At 41.1% G+C, this 14,044-nt stretch overlaps 1 protein-coding gene across 1 annotated transcript; it reads left to right on the forward strand.

Moving 5' to 3' along the window:
- The first annotated feature begins 1,001 nt into the window (after positions 1-1,001).
- Positions 1,002-9,871, forward strand: LOC133622984 (potassium voltage-gated channel subfamily V member 2-like). The gene is made up of 2 exons (XM_061985854.2): positions 1,002-2,381; positions 9,450-9,871. Exons 1-2 carry the CDS (start codon positions 1,053-1,055, stop codon positions 9,714-9,716), a joined length of 1,596 nt encoding a protein of 531 aa, XP_061841838.2. The 5' UTR covers positions 1,002-1,052; the 3' UTR covers positions 9,717-9,871.
- Positions 9,872-14,044: the final 4,173 nt, after the last annotated feature.

Below are 14,044 nucleotides of genomic sequence, written 5' to 3' on the forward strand. Positions count from 1 at the left end.
GCCCGAACCACCTCATCTGGCTCCTCTCGATGTGGAGGAGCAGCGGCTTTACTTTGAGCTCCTCCCGGATGACAGAGCTTCTCACCCTATCTCTATGGGAGAGACCCGCCACCCGGCGGAGGAAACTCATTTCGGCCGCTTGTACCCGTGATCTTGTCCTTTCGGTCATAACCCAAAGCTCATGACCATAGGTGAGGATGGGAACGTAGATCGACCGGTAAATTGAGAGCTTTGCCTTCCGGCTCAGCTCCTTCTTCACCACAACGGATCGATACAGCGTCCGCATTACTGAAGATGCCGCACCGATCCGCCTGTCGATCTCACGATCCACTCTTCCCTCACTCGTGAACAAGACTCCGAGGTACTTGAACTCCACCCAACATTGTAACCACATTTATAAGTCCGAGAAGAGGGGAATCCTGATAGGTCTCCTTCAATGAAAAAACTCAAGTACAGAGACTGAGTCACCAACGCATGGAAATCTTTGTTTGGGCACTCGATTCCACGGAACGATGACTGGTGACAAAAATGAACATTTCCAGTAAAAAGTATTGGCGTCTGCAACAGTTACCTTGTGTTTACTTGGTGAAGAATCCATACCAAAATGTGTCCATTCAGTTGGAATCCATGACACATGTTGGATGTTCCAATAATAGCTTTTCAATATGACTTCCTTTGCGTAATCTGAGAGGATTGCAAACAGATTAATGAATCACACACTCCATGCATTTATGAACAAACAAAAAATGGTGCTTGAATCACCCATTTGAACACTAATCACTATCAATCAATGTCATAGATTACAGTTCAAATGAAAAAAAATGGGCATTGATACCCATTTATTGAGATATGCCGCCCGGCCAGCGTTATGTTATCCTTGGAGATCAGCAGGGGATAATGGTATTTAGATGTCCTGTAAGCACGTGGATCGTCTCAGTCAGCAACATTAATGGGGCCATGAGGCATCCTGTTCAAGCGTAGGTAAAAGGGTATTAGACACAAGTAATGCTGGCAGGTTTGAGTGCTGTCTGCTCTCCAGTCTCTACACTGACATGGGGAGCACCAGCAAGGTAGGCCAGTTTTTCAACAGGAGACAGAGTCTCTTCCCAAACTACAAAGTCACAGATCCCGATGTCAAACGAAGGTCTTCCGAGATCGCCTACCCGTCAGCGGAGAGCTGCGTGCGGACATGGAACTCCATGAAAGAACTGAGTAAAGACATCTACGACATCTACGCCGAGTATGAAGACGAAGACGACGATGCGCAGCCCGGCTCCTCCAAGCAGATACCCCCATCTAAGACAAATTATATGATCAACATCAACGTAGGCGGGAAGCCTTACCAGATAGCCTACAAGATGGCAGCCAGGTACCCTAAGACCAGAATAGGACGGCTGGCCACCTACGCCGACCACAACAGGAAGCTGGACCTGTGTGACGACTACACCGTCACGGGCAATGAGTTCTTCTTCGACAGAGACCCCGACATCTTTCACAGCATCTTCAATTTTTACCGGACCGGCGTGCTGTGGATCAAGGACGAGCTGTGCCCCCGCAACTTCCTGGAAGAGATCAACTACTGGGGGGTGAGGATCAAGAACACCCACCGCTGCTGCCGCATCTCCTTCGAGGAGAGGCAGGACGAGCTGAACGAGCAACTGAAGATCCAGAGGGAGCTGGAGGCTGAGGTGGAGATCGAGGAGAACGAAGAGCTCTTCCAAGATATGTTCATGGGCCAGAAGCGACGAGCTATCTGGAACTTGATGGAGAAGCCGTTTTCGTCAGTCAAGGCCAAGCTGATGGCGGTGGCTTCCAGTCTCTTTGTCCTGATCTCACTGGTGGCCATGACACTGAACACAGTAGAGGAGATGCAGTACAGGACTCCCATGGGGCAGCTGAGTGGAAAGACCTACTGGGAGTACGTGGAGTCCATGTGCATCGCCTTCTTCACCATGGAGTACCTGCTACGTCTCATGTCCACCCCGGACCTCCAATCCTTCAGCAGGAGTGTGCTAAACACCGTAGACCTGATCGCCATCCTGCCTCAGTACCTGCAGGCCGTCCTGGAGTTCTTCGACAACGAGGAAAACTACATGAAGCACGAAGCCGACATGCAGGCGGTCGGGCAGGTGGGGAAACTGGGTCAAGTCCTGCGGATCATGAGACTGATGCGGATCTTTCGCATCTTAAAGCTGGCGCGACACTCCACGGGCCTGCGGGCGTTCGGCTTCACGCTGCGCCAGTGCTACCAGCAAGTGGGCTGCCTGTTCCTCTTCATCGCCATGGGGATCTTCAGCTTCTCTGCCATGGTTTATACCGTAGAGCATGACATGCCTCAAACCAACTTCACCAGCATTCCTCACGCATGGTGGTGGGCGTCGGTAAGTCTTGCTCAAAGTTTGACTGGAAGTGTACGAATCTAAAAACTACAAAAATGCTTTAGAGCAGGGCTCCTGCATTTAGTTGCACAGTTTTATATTTTTATTACCGTATTTTCCGCACCATAAGGCGCCCTGGGTTAAAAGCCGCGCCTTCAATGAACGGCATATTTCAAAACTTTGTCCACCTATAAGCCGCCCGGTGTTGTAAGCCGCATCTAACTGCGCTAAAAGAATGTCAAAAAAACAGTCAGATAGGTCAGTCAAACTTTAATAATATATTAAAAACCAGCGTTCTAACAACTCTGTTCACTCCCAAAATGTACGCAAATGTGCAATCACAAACATACGTATATCAACATGGACGGAGCTGCGTGAAAAAAGCCACCCGGCCTCTTCGCGTAAACTTAAACTTACCTTAACCACTCGCTCATCTTTTCTTCATCCATCCCTTCGAGTTAGCTTTTATGATGACGCCGGCTGGAAAGGTCTCTTTTGGCAAGGTCTTCCTTTTGAATATCACCATGGGTGGAAGTTTCTGGCCATTAGCATGGCAAGCTAGAACCACAGTGAAGGATGACTTCTCATTCCCTGTGGTGCGAATATTCACCGTACGTGCTCCCGTTGTATCCACAGTGCGGTTCACAGGAATATCAGTTGCTGTGAAATAGTAATCCGTGTGCGGATGGAGAGATTGCGTCTTTTCATGAACCGGATCCTTGTCGCTTTGTAGGAGCCATTTTGTGGTCTTTACAGATGTAAACACATAAAGGAAATGAAACGTACGGTGATATCCGCGCGCTTTTTCTTCTTCTACGCGGGCGGGTGGTTGCTTACAGTAGAAGAAGAAGCGCTTCCTGTTCTATGGGGGCGGGTGCTTACCTTGGCGGTTGCTTGCGTAGAAGAAGAAGCGCTTCCTGTTCTACCGGGAAAAAAGATGGCGGCTGTTTACCGTAGTTGCGAGATCGAAACTTTATGAAAATGAATCTTAATATTTATCCATATATAAAGCGCACCGGGTTAAAAGGCGCACTGTCAGCTTTTGAGAAAATTTGTGGTTTTTAGGTGCGGCTAATAGTGCGGAAAATACGGTAGTTGTTTATTTGGAGCCCTGGAGGATTAATTTTGATGAGCAACTTTTAAATTCTAACTCTAGCAATATTAAAGATAAAATAGGGCCATGACAATCTTAAGAGCCGGTGTTCTGGTGAGACATGCTCCCCATTGGAATTCATGCACATGTGTATGAATCAAGGGAACGCAGAAATGTAGTTGCACATTGATGGCATTTTTTCCACGCTCGTACAATCGTATATAATATACAATCTTACGCTATATTTTTTTATTTTGTCATTTAATATTAGGGGTGCTAAAAAATGTTATTAGCATCCAAATCACAATTTGTATTTATTCCAATTCTAAATCAATGTATCATTTTTAAGAATCAATAATTAAAAATAATAATAATAATAATTTCAGAATCCGTTTTTTAAAAATGTGTTCTTTTGCGCCGTCTCTGCGTTTACTCGCTGCACGTATACATCATACATCATACATCATACATCATACATCATACATCATACATCATACATCATACATCATACGTCATACATCATACATCATACATCATACATCATACGTCAGCAGTTAAGCAGAGTTTTAGTTGCCGACAACCTGTTTTCAAAAGGTTTATATATATATATATATATATATATATATATATATATATATATATATATATATATATATATATATATATATATACGTATATATGTATATATATATATACGTATATATGTATATATATATATATATATATATATATATATATATATATGTGTATGTATATATATATATATATATATATATATATATATATATATATATATATATATATATATATATATCAGTGACGTGCGGTGAGGTTGATGGCTGGTGAGGCACTGACTTCATCACAGTCAGATTTACAAACATATGAACCCTAAAGAGTATCTTATTCACCATTTGATTGGCAGCAGTTAACGGGTTATGTTTAAAAGCTCATAGTTTATAGAGTGTTATATCAACTAAAGCCCTCACTTCAACTTTAAACGTGCAAGATTGAATTTATTTAAAAAAGTGTAACCGAGGGTTTATAAATGTGGCCTATACTGTATGAAACTACAAAATAACAAACACGGAGGCTCCAGATTACACGAGGACCACTTTATTTACCTTCTTTCAAAAACTTCCGCTCCACTCCAACGTGTCAAAATTCCGCTCTTAGCGCCTTCAAAATAAGAGCTCGAGGCATATACTGTATAACAGCGCATAACAGGAACTTAACATCACAAAGAGGAAAGCCCATAAAAATAGGTTACAAAAGTTATTTAATAAGAAGCCAAAAAGTGCAAAAACAATAATGTTCGTGTTGGAGGAGTTGTGAATTAGATACACCTGCAGTCTGCAGGTGTACCTAATGTTGTGGCCCTGCAGTCATTCACAACTCCTCCAACACGAACATTATTGTTTTTGCACTTTTTGGCTTCTCATGAAATAACTTTTTTCAATAGATTCAATCTTGCACGTGGAAAGTTGAAGTGTGGGCTTTAGTTGATATAACACTCCCGTCAGGGGTTGCCGTGCATTCTACGGCGGGGGTGCAGGAGGCGAGCCTCAGCCAGTGCGTCTTTTGCAGCCGTTTTATGATCGCTCAGCACAATAAATACTTTACACACATACAGTTGTTGACAAAATACACTGTACATTATATACCTCAGCTAACTAAACTATGGAAATGTATAATATAATTCATATAGCAATACGGTCTCACTGCACAGCAGGCCAGCAGTTAGCCGAGTCATTGCGCAATCCATGTTGAGGCATTGAGTGACGTGCCTCGACTGGCTGCTGTTCACCGCACCGTCTCTTCTCAGTATTTGAACGGCAAATGTGAAAATTCAGCGATTTTGAATAAAAATAATCTAAAACTGGTGAAGTTAAATGGAAAATAAGTATAGTATAATCACTGGATACATTTAACAATTTAATATATATTTTTTTCTTTTTAAATTTTTTTTCTTTCCATGATGGCAGGTGAGGCCCCGCCCCACCTGCCTCTAGTGACTGCACGTCACTGATATATATATATATATATATATATATATATATATATATATACACATATGTATGTATGTATGTATGTGTATATATATATATATATACAGTATATATATATATATATATATATATATATATATATATATATATATATATATATATATATATATATATATATGTATATGTATATGTATATCACAGACAAAACATACACATTCCATACAAAAAAGTTTGATCTGGGATTTGAACCCAGAACCTTTTTAGTTGTTAAAACAGCAATGCAAACCTCTGAATTTCTAAATTTGATGTTTTTTGCAACAAGCTTTAATCTCTAAGACCTTATATGCTCCACCACCCCACACTCAACATACTTACAGTCCTGAAGAACCACTTGTGACCTAAATGTGTAAGCAAAACTAGGTGACTGCTGCCCTATATCTGGTCTTGTAAGTCTGTCACCTATATCTGGTCTTGTAGGTCTGTCACCTATATCTGGTCTTGTAGGTCTGTCACCTATATCTGGTCTTGTAGGTCTGTCACCTATATCTGGTCTTGTGGGTCTGTCACCTATATCTGGTCTTGTGGGTGTGTCACCTATATCTGGTCTTGTGGGTGTGTCACCTATATCTGGTCTTGTAGGTCTGTCACCTATATCTGGTCTTGTAGGTCTGTCACCTATATCTGGTCTTGTAGGTCTGCCACCTATATCTGGCCTTGTAGGTCTGTCACCAATATCTGGTCTTGTAGGTATGTCACCTATATCTGGTCTTGTAAGTCTGTCACCTATATCTGGCCTTGTGGGTCTGTCACCTGTATCTGGTCTTGTGGGTCTGTCACCTATATCTGGTCTTGTAGGTCTGTCACCTATATCTGGTCTTGTAGGTCTGTCACCTATATCTGGTCTTGTGGGTCTGTCACCTATATCTGGTCTTGTAGGTCTGTCACCTATATCTGGTCTTGTAGGTCTGTCACCTATATCTGGTCTTGTAGGTCTGTCACCTATATTTGGTCTTGTGGGTGTGTCACCTATATCTGGTCTTGTAGGTCTGTCACCTATATCTGGCCTTGTAGGTCTGTCACCTAGAACAATCCGGATGGTTCTTTTCCTCTTTGGTCCGGAGGACACCGCGTCCACAGTTTCCAAAAACAATTTGAAATGTGGACTCGTCAGACCACAGAACACTTTTCCACTTTGCATCAGTCCATCTTAGATGAGCTCAGGCCCAGCTTGACACAAATGTCCACTTTGGAGGACGTTTGTTCTCAGGAAGTTATACACTTAACATAAATGTCCACCCTGCTTGACACAAATGTCCACCTTAGAGGACACTGATTCTTAGGAAGTCACAAACTTAATATAAATGTCCACTTCAGAGGACGCTGGGTCTCTGGAGATTATAAACTCAACACAAATGTCCACTTCAGAGGACGCTGGGTCTCTGGAGATTATAAACTGAACACAAATGTCCACTTCAGAGGACGCTGGGTCTCTGGAGATTATAAACTCAACACAAATGTCCACTCTGCTTGACACAAATGTCCACTTTGGAGGACATTTGTTCTCAGGAAGTTATACACTTAACATAAATGTCCACCCTGCTTGACACAAATGTCCACCTTAGAGGACACTGATTCTTAGGAAGTCACAAACTTAATATAAATGTCCACTTCAGAGGACGCTGGGTCTCTGGAGATTATAAACTCAACACAAATGTCCACTTCAGAGGACGCTAGGTCTTTGGAGATTATAAACTGAACATAAATGTCCACTCTGCTTGACACAAATGTCCACCTTAGAGGACACTGATTCTTAGGAAGTCACAAACTTAATATAAATGTCCACTTCAGAGGACGCTGGGTCTCTGGAGATTATAAACTCAACACAAATGTCCACTTCAGAGGACGCTGGGTCTTTGGAGATTATAAACTCAACACAAATGTCCACTTCAGAGGACGCTGGGTCTCTGGAGATTATAAACTCAACACAAAAGTCCACTTCAGAGGACGCTGGGTCTCTGGAGATGATAAACTCAACACAAAAGTCCACTTCAGAGGACGTTGGGTCTCTGGAGATTATAAACTCAACACAAATGTCCACTTCAGAGGACGCTGGGTCTCTGGAGATTATAAACTGAACACAAATGTCCACTTCAGAGGACACTGGGTCTCTGGAGATTATAAACTGAACACAAATGTCCACTATGCTTGACACAAATGTCCACCTTAGAGGACACTGATTCTTAGGAAGTCACAAACTTAATATAAATGTCCACTTCAGAGGACGCTGGGTCTCTGGAGATTATAAACTGAACACAAATGTCCACTTCAGAGGACGCTGGGTCTCTGGAGATTATAAACTCAACACAAATGTCCACTTCAGAGGACGCTGGGTCTCTGGAGATTATAAACTGAACACAAATGTCCACCCTGCTTGACACAAATGTCCACCTTAGAGGACACTGATTCTTAGGAAGTCACAAACTTAATATAAATGTCCACTTCAGAGGACGCTGGGTCTCTGGAGATTATAAACTCAACACAAATGTCCACTTCAGAGGACGCTGGGTCTCTGGAGATTATAAACTCAACACAAATGTCCACTTCAGAGGACGCTGGGTCTCTGGAGATTATAAACTGAACACAAATGTCCACCCTGCTTGACACAAATGTCCACCTTAGAGGACACTGATTCTTAGGAAGTCACAAACTTAATACAAATGTCCAATTCAGAGGACGCTGGGTCTCTGGAGATTATAAACTCAACACAAATGTCCACTTCAGAGGACGCTGGGTCTTTGGAGATTATAAACTCAACACAAATGTCCACTTCAGAGGACGCTGGGTCTCTGGAGATTATAAACTGAACACAAATGTCCACTATGCTTGACACAAATGTCCACCTTAGAGGACACTGATTCTTAGGAAGTCACAAACTTAATACAAATGTCCAATTCAGAGGACGCTGGGTCTCTGGAGATTATAAACTCAACACAAATGTCCACTTCAGAGGACGCTGGGTCTTTGGAGATTATAAACTCAACACAAATGTCCACTTCAGAGGACGCTGGGTCTCTGGAGATTATAAACTGAACACAAATGTCCACTTCAGAGGACGCTGGGTCTCAGGAGATTATAAACTCAACACAAATGTCCACTTCAGAGGACGTTGGGTCTCTGGAGATTATAAACTCAACACAAAAGTCCACTTCAGAGGACGCTGGGTCTCTGGAGATTATAAACTGAACACAAATGTCCACTTCAGAGGACGCTGGGTCTCTGGAGATTATAAACTGAACACAAATGTCCACTTCAGAGGACGCTGGGTCTCTGGAGATTATAAACTGAACACAAATGTCCACTTCAGAGGACACTGGGTCTTTGGAGATTATAAACTCAACACAAATGTCCACTTCAGAGGACGCTGGGTCTTTGGAGATTATAAACTCAACACAAATGTCCACTTCAGAGGACGCTGGGTCTTTGGAGATTATAAACTCAACACAAATGTCCACTCTGCTTGACACAAATGTCCACTTTGGAGGACGTTTGTTCTCAGAAAGTTATATACTCAACATGAATGTCCACTTCAGAGGACGCTGGGTCTCAGGAGGTTATTAATTAGAAGTTTGACCTTTACTGGTCAACTGGTCTACAGAGACTCAAAGGGGTTGTTTAAAACCTTTTAGAGGGTACTAACTTTCCACAGTGTTGTAAGCATTAATTGTAACCACTAATTATAAGATATGCAAACGTGTGATCTTCTTGTTTTATTTTTTGGTTTGAAAAAATGTAACTTACCCACAACACTTCAGTGGAACACCTTGTATTATGTTTACTGACAGCCTTCTACAGATTGGACTACCCACTGAAAATGAGTCAGCACACAATTATTATTGTCGTAATTAACGTCATTAGCGTATTATTTTTGTAAAGCCAAACTAGACTGACTGAATGGAGCTTGTGACTTCACAGGTCAGCATCTCCACCGTGGGCTACGGCGACGTCTACCCAGAGACCATCTTGGGTCGCCTCTTTGCCTTCATTTGCATCGCTTTCGGAATCATCCTCAACGGTCTGCCCATATCCATCCTCTTCAACAAGTTCTCCGACTACTACTCCAAACTCAAGTCCAATCAGTACACGGCCTCCTTGAAGAACCGAGGGAGAGTGAGGTTGGCCAAGAGAACCTCCCAGAAGCTTAACCACTGCTTTGGGAATGGCCACTGTCATGCAAACTGACTCATTGACACTAAAACAACTTTATTGCAGATTCTCTGCCTGAACACACCAGAAGTAGTTCATAAACTACTGAACTGATCAATGCTTCCTTTTGTAACCTGAACTTTTGTCTTTTTTCAAAATATCTTTCTAATTCTGTACAATAAATTTACTTTGATGAGCTCAAGTCTTATCTTATTATGCTTGACCCCCGCATCCATTATTATGTTCATCACACACACACACACACACACACACACACACACACACATATACAGGTAAAAGCCAGTAAATTAGAATATTTTGAAAAACTTGATTTATTTCAGTAATTGCATTCAAAAGGTGTAACTTGTACATTATATTTATTCATTGCACACAGACTGATGCATTCAAATGTTTATTTCATTTAATTTGGATGATTTGAAGTGGCAACAAATGAAAATCCAAAATTCCGTGTGTCACAAAATTAGAATATTACTTAAGGCTAATACAAAAAAGGGATTTTTAGAAATGTTGGCCAACTGAAAAGTATGAAAATGAAAAATATGAGCATGTACAATACTCAATACTTGGTTGGAGCTCCTTTTGCCTCAATTACTGCGTTAATGCGGCGTGGCATGGAGTCGATGAGTTTCTGGCACTGCTCAGGTGTTATGAGAGCCCAGGTTGCTCTGATAGTGGCCTTCAACTCTTCTGCGTTTTTGGGTCTGGCATTCTGCATCTTCCTTTTCACAATACCCCACAGATTTTCTATGGGGCTAAGGTCAGGGGAGTTGGCAGGCCAATTTAGAACAGAAATACCATGGTCCGTAAACCAGGCACGGGTAGATTTTGCGCTGTGTGCAGGCGCCAAGTCCTGTTGGAACTTGAAATCTCCATCTCCATAGAGCAGGTCAGCAGCAGGAAGCATGAAGTGCTCTAAAACTTGCTGGTAGACGGCTGCGTTGACCCTGGATCTCAGGAAACAGAGTGGACCGACACCAGCAGATGACATGGCACCCCAAACCATCACTGATGATGGAAACTTTACACTAGACTTCAGGCAACGTGGATCCTGTGCCTCTCCTGTCTTCCTCCAGACTCTGGGACCTCGATTTCCAAAGGAAATGCAAAATTTGCATGGTTGGGTGATGGTTTGGGGTGCCATGTCATCTGCTGGTGTCGGTCCACTCTGTTTCCTGAGATCCAGGGTCAACGCAGCCGTCTACCAGCAAGTTTTAGAGCACTTCATGCTTCCTGCTGCTGACCTGCTCTATGGAGATGGAGATTTCAAGTTCCAACAGGACTTGGCGCCTGCACACAGCGCAAAATCTACCCGTGCCTGGTTTACGGACCATGGTATTTCTGTTCTAAATTGGCCCGCCAACTCCCCTGACCTTAGCCCCATAGAAAATCTGTGGGGTATTGTGAAAAGGAAGATGCAGAATGCCAGACCCAAAAACGCAGAAGAGTTGAAGGCCACTATCAGAGCAACCTGGGCTCTCATAACACCTGAGCACTGCCAGAAACTCATCGACTCCATGCCACGCCGCATTAACGCAGTAATTGAGGCAAAAGGAGCTCCAACCAAGTATTGAGTATTGTACATGCTCATATTTTTCATTTTCATACTTTTCAGTTGGCCAACATTTCTAAAAATCCCTTTTTTGTATTAGCCTTAAGTAATATTCTAATTTTGTGACACACGGAATTTTGGATTTTCATTTGTTGCCACTTCAAATCATCAAAATTAAATGAAATAAACATTTGAATGCATCAGTCTGTGTGCAATGAATAAATATAATGTACAAGTTACACCTTTTGAATGCAATTACTGAAATAAATCAAGTTTTTCAAAATATTCTAATTTACTGGCTTTTACCTGTATACTGTCCTCTGGACCCCCTGTCAACAGCTTCTTCTAGCTTATTTGGGGGACCCTTTCACGTACCAACATCTTTAAATGATGATATTTCACTACTATTGTATTTGTTATATGGTATTGTGAATAAACTTGAAACTTGGTTCATGGGGACCAAATTTAAATTATTTTGCATAATTCACACAAATTTGTACGTGACTACTGAGGACCATTTAAAAAAAAAAAAAAAAAAAGTTCAAATTAAATATGACATGATCCTCCGAATCATTTAAAAAGGTTTCCCTTTAGGAACCTGTTTTTTTTGTCCCCATGCCGTCAGAGGTCCCCTAAAGGTGACTGTGTAAACAGAGCCATGTCCCCATTAAGTAAGCATTGCCAGAACACACACACACACACACACACACACACACACACACACACACACACACACACACACACACACACACACACACACACACACATTCTTGTATTTGTTTTCTTGAAACCCCTGAAAAAAATGCCTACCTCAACAAGACCACCCTTTCTAGATATATAAAGAGTTGTATTTACAACATTAATAATATATACATACTATGCAAATATAATAAAGCTTTTCGTTAATTTTTATTTTTTTGTAATTGGTTTTTAATCTTCTTCATTTACTTCAAATTATTACAGTATGTCTCTAATATACATATATATTTATTTATTTTTAAATAATTTTTAACCAAAAGGGGGCGCATTTTAATTTCTTACACACACTTGTTATTTCATATGTTGACTAGAGGGGGAGCACTTTTAAAACCGACACACTTTTTGGGATCACCTTAATTGTGATGCAAATGGGGTGCAAATGAGATCTCTATTTTTTAGTTTTTTGTAATGTGCTTAAGGCCGATGACAAAGGAGTCAGGGACCACAGATGGCCCCTGTGCCGCACTTTGGGCAACCCAGCTGTAGAAACTAACTGTTAATGGCCACTATAGTCTTAGTAGCGTAGTGTATTTGTTCATCCTATGCTCACATATGGCTTGTCTTACGTCAGCGTCGGAAGTCATAAAATCAGCTGGCGGATTTTTTTCGGGGATGATTAGGGAAGTCCTTTATCTTGTTTTATTGCCTTTGCACCTGTCAATCTTTACTTTTGTATGCACATTAAATCAACCAAAAATCCTGACTTTGGAGCAATGTTCACGGACTCTAGTAGTTGGCTCTCTATTAGATGCAATGGTTTTCCGTATTGGGACCATGATTTCTTAACTTTTTCACCGGTCCTCATATGGAAGGTTCTTTTCCTTGTTGATGTCTCAAGAAGGGCAGAAATACAAGAACACACACACACACACACACACACAAAGTCTTAAAAGTAAGTCAAATATCATTATGTTTGTTTTACTTTCAATGCTTAAATTAACTTCAGATCTATCCGTTGATACAAAGTTGCTGGGGTTTTTTTTTGTATTTTTTTAGGTTTTATGCCTTTTTTGTCAATGAAAACGCTTTTTAAATGTCAAAAACACAAACTATGCAATATTTTACCATAAACATTTTTTTTTATTGGAAATAATTGGAGCTTTGAATAGATCAATAATTCATAACAACATTGATTTTGATTCAGGTTTTTTTGGGGGGGTTTTTAAGCATTGGCCGTTTTTAATAAAATTCCATATTACAGGTCCCCAAGTGTTAAAAGTAAGTCATACATTATATATATTTGTTTATATATTTGAACAGTTACATTTCTAGATCAACTTCAGATCTATCCGTCGATATTACGTTTTTTTGGGTGTTTTTTTCTGTTTTTGGTATGTTTTATGCCCTTTTTGTTAAAAAACAAAAGAAAAACAATCCTTTTTTCTGTCATGTCTGTGTAATCATGTTTTGTTTTAAGTCATGTTTTGTTTAGTTATAGGACTCTTTAGTTTCTGTCTTTTCACTCCCTTGTCTTGTTTCCACGATTACCCCATTAGTTTCACCTGTTCCACGTTTGGACTCATTGTGCACTCTTGATTGTCACCATAGCAACCCATTAGTTTTCACCTGTCACGTCACGCACCTGTTTCACGTCTTGAGTCACGCACCTGCTTTCACTAATCATGTCCATAGTATTTAAGTTCATTCTTTTCAGTTTGTCATCCTGACGACCTCACCACATTTACGCTCTGTCCATTCTTTCCATGTCCATTCCTCATGCAACTATTTTTGTCCAAGCCAAGTAAGTTTTTGTTCCATGTTTATAGTCTTTTTGGTTTCATAGTTTGTTCTCCGCCATTGTGCGTGTTTTTCGTTTGTACTTTTTTACTATAGTCTTTTGGTTTCATAGTTTATTCTCCGCCACTGTGCGCGCTTTCATTTATTCCTTTTTTTTTGATAATAATAAATAAATCATGTACCTTCATTCCCGTCTCGCCCGTGCCAACTTTCCGTTGCATCCCGGAAAAGCAAACACCCAAGATCAAGTCTTGACATTTTCTGTGTCAATCAAACACAAATTCTGCAATATTTCCCT

The sequence above is a fragment of the Nerophis lumbriciformis genome, linkage group LG12, assembly GCF_033978685.3.
Source record: "Nerophis lumbriciformis linkage group LG12, RoL_Nlum_v2.1, whole genome shotgun sequence".
NCBI lineage: Eukaryota > Metazoa > Chordata > Actinopteri > Syngnathiformes > Syngnathidae > Nerophis > Nerophis lumbriciformis.